Consider the following 7,500-nt stretch of genomic DNA (forward strand, 5'->3'; position numbering starts at 1 on the left):
GCAATCCCAGCATGCCTGCATCACAACTGTGCTTTTTGCACTACTTGACCATTACTGGCCTAAGGCACCCTGGCCTATCATGTATGAGCAACGATCACTTATTCCTGAGAGCTTAAAACTTCATCTGTTGGCTTGAATGAGAGTGTTTTGGTTGGGGGGCAAAATGACTGTGTGTGCTCGCGATCAATACGTGTCCCTCTCTCTCTCAGGAATGGGACAGGTGTGAGTGGCTGAGGAGGGCACACTTATTGATCTGTGAAATGAATGTTTACTGCAGCTGTGCTGGGGACCATGACAGCGTATAGGATGTATAAGTAATGGTTCCCTATTTTTAGGTCCCTCTTTTTCTGTGTCTGTGTACACACATGTGTGTGTTAGTAAGTGTACTATTAAGTAACTGTCATGCACTTCTTGAATTTAGTGACATGCTCACATGTGTGTGTTGGTTGTGTGTGTGTGGGTGTGTGGATGTGTGTGCATGCGTGCAAGTGTGTGTGCATGTGCCTGTGTGGGTGTGTGTGTGTGTGCGTGTGTGTGTGTGTGTGTGTGTGTGTGTGTGTGTGTGTGTGTGTGTGCGTGTGTGTAGGTGGCCATGGGACAGGGCCAGGCCGACCTTGCTCTTGCGACCCTGAGGGAGTGTGCCCGCAGTGGGGAGTGGCTCTGCCTCAAGAACCTGCACCTGGTCACCGCCTGGCTGCCCCTGCTGGAGAAGGTGAGGGCCAGTGGGACTGGACAAAATGTTGGATGTATGTGTCTCTGTGTGTAGAAAATGTATATCTGTCCATTGGTTTTGCACTTTGTGTTTGTCTATTAATACTCATATTTAGATGTTTAAAACAAACAAACAAACGCTATGGAGTATATTTCTCTCTTGTCATTCTTTCCTGTCAAATTCTGCATACTTCAGTATTAACTGTGATTTCTGGTTAAATTAATAAATCATGGGGCGCTACTATTACAGTCAGGCTGTCCATCATACACTGCACACACACACACACACGCACACACACGTGCACACACACACACACAAACACCTGATTTAGGCTAGCTTGGATATTTTAATAGCTCTAATTTAGTGAATATTGCATTATGTTTTTCTTGAGCTTTAGTCCTTGTCCTTGATTTGCTGTTGCCTCCAGAACAGCCAACCCCATGGCTATTAGGCCTCTCCCTTTTGCACTGACCAGAGAAGAAATGAGAGAGAGGGAGAGAAGGAGAACGAGAGATATCTTATTTCTCTCTCTCTTTCTCTCTCTCTCTCTCAATTCAATTCAATTCATTTCAATTCAGTGTTGCTTTATTAACATGACTGCTTACAGTCTTGCTGAAGCATAAGTACATTAACATATCCCTTAATCTCTGCATTAGATATTTGGTGTATCCAGAATTTTAGGGATCTTCCTTTGAACCCAAATCATATTTCTAATAAATCCTGCATGCTGTGTTTCTATGGAGTATGTTTGTCCCATCTAATGTTATCAAGCTTACTGAGTAAATCCCATATTTCACATCTATACAACGTAATTGAAATAATGATACTGTCAAACATTTTGCACCATATTGGAATTTTATTTTATGACAATCTCTTTCTCTCTTTCTCCCTCCCTCCCTCTCCATTGATAGCAAGTGTGGGCTGGCTAATGTGGGCTGGCTAATGTGGGCTGGCTAGTGTGAGATGGCCAATATGGGCTGGCTAATGTGGGCTGGCTAGTGTGAGATGGCTAATGTGAGATGGCTAAGTGGGGTGGCTAATGTGGGCTGGCTAGTGTGAGATGGCCAATATGGGCTGGCTAATGTGGGCTGGCTAATGTGGGCTGGCTAGTGTGAGATGGCTAATGTGAGATGGCTAAGTGGGGTGGCTAATGTGGGCTGGCTAGTGTGAGATGGCTAATGTAAGATGACTAATGTGGGGTGGCTAATGTGGGCTGGCTAGTGTGAGATGGCTAATGTAAGATGACTAATGTGGGGTGGCTAATGCGGGCTGGCTAGTGTGAGATGGCTAATGTAAGATGGCTAAGTGGGCTGGCTAGTGTGAGATGGCTAAGGTGGGCTGGCTAATGTGAGATGACTAATGTGGGCTGGCTAGTGTGAGATGGCTAAGGTGGGCTGGCTAGTGTGAGATGGCTAATGTGGGCTGGCTAGTGTGAGATGGCTAAGTGGGCTGGCTAGTGTGAGATGGCTAATGTAAGATGGCTAAGTGGGCTGGCTAGTGTGAGATGGCTAAGGTGGGCTGGCTAGTGTGAGATGGCTAGTGTGAGATGGCTAATGTAAGATGGCTAAGTGGGCTGGCTAGTGTGAGATGGCTAAGGTGGGCTGGCTGGTTGTGGGTGTAGTGCTCTTGTCTGGGCTTAAGGCTGTGGAGAGTGCTGTTCCTCAGAGGGAGGTTGTATCTTGCCTACAGTGTCTCCCCCTGCATCTCCAGTTCTCTCCACTACTCTCTTTCTTCCTTTCTCTCCATCTCCCTCTCTTTCTGTGTGTGTGTGTGTGTGTGTGTGTGTGATACTGTACATAATTATCTTTTTGCTTCATCTTATTTGGGTGTTGGGCATCTCCTTCCACTTTGCCATTTAACTGCTTACTATAAGTGTCTCAATTAATGTCTTGCGCCGCCTCAAACTCTTGGCCCTTGTTTGTTTTTCTCCATGTCAGTGTCCTGCCCTCTGTGTAGTTGTGTGCACGCTCTGATGACCCTCAGATGCACTAACTGGCAGAAACAGTGTCAGTACAGCAGTCCATACACATGAGTGGGAGAGCGAATCATGTCCACTAGGAGCTCCAGGCTCTTCATTAAACTATGCTCATGAAGTTGGACAACTCTCTCTCTTTCTCTCTCTCTCTCTTGCTCTCTCTCTCTCTTTTTCTCTCTCTCTCTTTCCTTCCTTCCTTCCTTCCTTCCCTCCATCCTCTCTTTCCACTCACACGGGCCCTTTGAGAATACCCAGGCAAACTCTTCTCCTCTAAAAGCTTTGAGGGTTGGGCTGTGCTATCAGTAAATTTGGGATTCTAATAGAGTGGATAACAGCCCTCTCCCAAATCCTCAACCCTCTGTTAGAGGTACTCCCTCTCTCCCAACACACACACACACACACACACACACACACACACACTCACACACACACACACACACACACACACACACACACACACACACACACACACACACACACACACACACACACCCCTACACATACACAAACACACACACACACACACACACACCCCTATACATACACAAACACACACACACACATTGCTGTTATCTAAATTTTAGGCCACCACAGGAGAGAGTTTTGTTATATCAGAGCTCTGCATTTTTGTGCACTAACATCATGGTCCAAAACACGTGTCAGGTGTTTGGGATTTTTGTGGCTTTTAATGTAAGATGACAGGATTCAGAGCGCGGTCCAAGGGTCACAATGCAGGGCGTGCAGTGTGTGTGTGTGCACGTGTGTGTGTATGTGTCTGTGTGCCTGTGCCTGCGTGTGTGAGTTTATGTGTGTGTGTGTGTGTGTCTGTGTGTGTGTGTGCTTGTCTAAGTGTGTGTGTGCGCTCACTTGCTCTCTTTCATACGGCTCCTGCCTGGTTTATCACCTGGGGAACATCTGCTGTGCTCCGTCTCATCTGTGCGCTGGCTGGCACTAAGAGGCTGCCGCTCGAATCTGGTCCGAGCAGACCTGGACGCTACCGCACCAGAGGAGGGAATGGGAGGGGAGGGGAGGATGAGAGGAGAGGAAACTGCTGGTGCTAATTGTAATTGTGTCTGATGTTGTCATCTGGAATATGCTAATTAAATATCAGATTTGGGGGCTGTGTGTGTGTGTGTGTGTGTGTGTGTGTGTGTGTGTGTGTGTGTGTGTGTGTGTGTGTGTGTGTGTGTGTGTGTGTGTGTGTGTGTGTGTGTGTGTGAGAGAGAGATGAACAGCAGTGTTATCTGGTGTTGAGGTGTTGGGTTGCTCCTGGTTGTTTCTGCTTACCACTGCTGCTAGGACACATCAGCTGTTTGCATACTGTAATAGTGTTTCTCTCACCTTAATCTCTCGAATTCAGACACACACACACACAAAAGTTTTAATTTCAGTCTTACAAGTCTTTCAATTTCTCCATCCCATTTTCACCTCTCTGTCTTTCCCTTTGTCCCATTCTCTCTCTCCTCCACTGTCTACTTCTGTCCTTTTTTTACCCCTCCCCCCTCCTCCTCCATCCCCCTGTTCTAGTCTGTCCCCAACTTTCTATCTCCGGCAGAAAGCTTGACATTATTTTGAGGGCTGTCCACTTTGAGTGTGATGTTTGTTTCTATTTCTGTCAGTTTTGGTGGGTATTGGTGCGGTTGTATCTGTATCTGTCTCTGTCTCTGTCTCTGTGTATGTGTATGTGTGTGCATGGTGTATGTGCAATTTTGTGTGTAGGTTTGTGTTTGTCTGTGTGTGTACTGTACGTGTGTCTCTGTGTGCCTACATGCACGAGTGTGTGTGTGCATGTGTGTGTTTGTGCGCGCGTGTGTGTGTGTGTGTGTGTTTGTGTGTCATATGCGCCGGAAGCACAGTGGCCAGGGGGCCAATGGCCCCTCCACTTTTGGCTCAAAATATATTTTAATAAACAAAATCATCCACAAAAAAAAAACCTCCGCGCAAAAAACGGAGAGAGGTGTTAACCATTATAGCGGTAGTAGCCCGCATCTAATTGCCTAAAGCTATTTGTGCAGCGTCACTGTTGCAAAACCTTAAGCTTTCTGCCCATGGGCCACCGATAAGCAAAACACTAGCAGAACGCCCAGGCTACACCCCCAGGGAGCAGAGCGCTCCACTCTGGGACGTTCATTCTCAATCAATGCAACATGTGTGGAGGGATGGATTTGAAATGTAGCTGAATCTAATAACATTTTATTCTGGTTTGGTATTATTGATTGTACTGTAAAGTGCCTGAGTTAAGCGTAATGTCCTCCTGTGCATCGGAGACTCCCAACTCTACAGCTCCAGCTGTCACCTCGGGATGGCTTCAAATTGTGCTTTCAATGTATCTGCGGCCTACTGTTCTACTGTTCGTTTATTTTCCAGAGGCAGTGCTTGTTCACCATTAACCCTTAAAGGAGTACCGTCAAAGATTGTTAAGGCGGAGCAAGATATTTCATCAGGAGCCACTTCCGGGAACCCGGATCGCACGAGGGGGGGTCAAAATCCCCCTTTATGCAGAGCAGAGGCAGCGACTGCTCCATTGAAGTCTATGGGCATAGCTCAGAATTTCACCACATATGCTAAGGTCTTGGTTCTATAGAGTTAAGAATGTGAATTTTGGGCACTTTTTCATGATCCTCAAACCCTTCTGAACATTTCAGGTACATTTTTAGCATTTTTGAGCATTCCAGTCTGGAGAAAATCGACTTTATATCAGGTGTGCGCCGGTTATTTATGCCGCTGCTGTTGGCCGGTTGCAACGTACGCTCATCAATACGTCATCGACACGCCTCTTTATGCAGACAGGATTCGATCCCCATTTCGCGCCCATAGACATGAACTACAACGAAGTATCTTGCTCCGCCTTAACAATCTTTGGTACCGTCACACCGGTGTGACGGGAATGTTGGGAAATTAACATTCTAAAGAATATCTGGGTTCATTGAATTCAACATAGAATTTTAGAACCTTCAATTGTTGCGGAACTTAGAATGTTCAAAAACCTACACCTTTAAGGGTTAATAAAGGCTAATGACAATTACTAAAGTTATGAATCTGTTGGATAACCACATTTAGCCATATTGCGCGACATGAGATTCAATTAATATCATGCGCAACGTGATATATCCGAAACATGTAAGCTACCAAGCCTTCGCAAGGTTTGTATGATAGCCTATCACTTAAGATTCCCAGCAATGTTCAAATAGACCAGGTTAACCTATTTCACTTCTGTTTCCCCGTTTACCAAACCACATTTGCTGATACGAACTTCTGCTGACAAAAATGAGGCTGCATTACGTGTGGACATCTTAAGGCTGATTTATGCTTCTTACTTGTGAGCTTACGTGAGTCAGCGGCAGTCATTCTCGCGTTCTCCTCCAAGACACAATTCCTCCAACTCTAGCATCGCCCTTTACTCGTTGTCTTCATCTTTTTCCCCTTTTCAAAAAGTGTGATATTCATACTCAAGTCATTCGCGTTCTGTCTCCCTGTACTTTGGAGACTCCTCTGCAACTCCAGCTGAGGGGCAGTGGTTGTTATTAGCCTATAGTAAAATGTGAACGATTATCAATGATATGATAATACTGCTATGATGATACTGCTTTTATTGCACAACTGAGAATTGGGCTATTAATCGGTTACAAGGTGCTGTCATCTATCCGAAACATCTACCAAGCTTTCTCTGGGTTTGTTGGGTGGGTATTGCAATGTTCAAATAAAGCATGTTAACCTATTTCACTTCTGTTCACCTTGTGTGATATCACTCAAGTCTTGCTTTAGTTAATTAGCAAATTACTACCAGAAGCCAAAAATCTGACTCTAGCTCAAAAATGTTGTCATGTAGCCTACTTTCTAAATATTCAACATAATCGGAAGCAGCTGCAATTGTAACAGGACATTTTAAAAGAGACCTGTTGCGTACTTTGATAAGCAGCGTCATGAACCGCACTCAAATACGGTATGTTTTGTTTAACTTAAAATAGCATAGGCTTTGTCTGTCTACTTTTGAAATTACATGCGGGGCTTAACCCCTGGCAAATGCGTGTGTGGTCCTATCTGAAATTATTAGCGTCTGTAGCCATTGGCGCCTGCAGGTGGCTACTCAGTGTTGGGATCGTTACTCAAAAAAGTAATGTATTAGGCCTACACATTACTCGCTACTGTAAAACAAAAGTAATCTATTGCATTACTTCTTTACTCTCTATGGGGATTGACACCCTACATTAGGCTACGTTTGCATTGGGCTACTGCGTTGAAATGTTTCTATGGACATTGTTATGGATATCGTCCCCTTTTATTTATTATTTAACTAATGACAGTTGTGAAACATTAGGTAGCATAATCTAGTCCAAACCATGTTGCGCTGTAGACCTACCAGGCATTTCTTAATTCAAAAGTTAATGAACACGGCACTTCCTAGTGCTTTTAAAAATTGTGCAAATTCGAATTGCTTTATGGAAGCATTGCTGCCCAGCTCGTGCACACTCCTTCACAAAGTTGAATGGTGACACGCACACAACACACACAAGCGAGTTGCGTTCCTTCTGCCATTAATAGCCTACTAGATGCCCTTCTTCATACTGAAAACAGTGCAGTCCTAGCTTAACACCCTGATATTTTTTTGGAATCAATTCGATTGATTGGCAGTCATTAGCTAGTTAATTGTGCACTGTTTCCCGCTCAGTAGTAGGCTAAGGTGACAAATAGCCTACTCCGATGAGTTTTGTTTTTTTGCCAATATTCTTGTCGCCCTCCCAGAATTCTGAATATCGCACAATTGTAGGAACTGTAATGTGATTACTGACGTGTTACACCAAACTCTGCTCAG

At 44.9% G+C, this 7,500-nt stretch overlaps 1 protein-coding gene across 1 annotated transcript in view; it reads left to right on the plus strand.

The window, feature by feature from the left end:
• The window catches only part of LOC121684578 (cytoplasmic dynein 2 heavy chain 1), a 170,373-nt gene that overhangs the window by 102,563 nt on the left and 60,310 nt on the right, over positions 1-7,500 (plus strand). The window contains exon 77 of the mRNA XM_042064637.1: positions 587-712. Coding sequence (XP_041920571.1) covers positions 587-712 — 126 coding nt within the window. The remainder of the gene's footprint in view (positions 1-586; positions 713-7,500) is intronic.

Source organism: Alosa sapidissima, chromosome 15 (assembly GCF_018492685.1).
Source record: "Alosa sapidissima isolate fAloSap1 chromosome 15, fAloSap1.pri, whole genome shotgun sequence".
Classification (NCBI taxonomy): Eukaryota; Metazoa; Chordata; class Actinopteri; order Clupeiformes; family Clupeidae; genus Alosa; species Alosa sapidissima.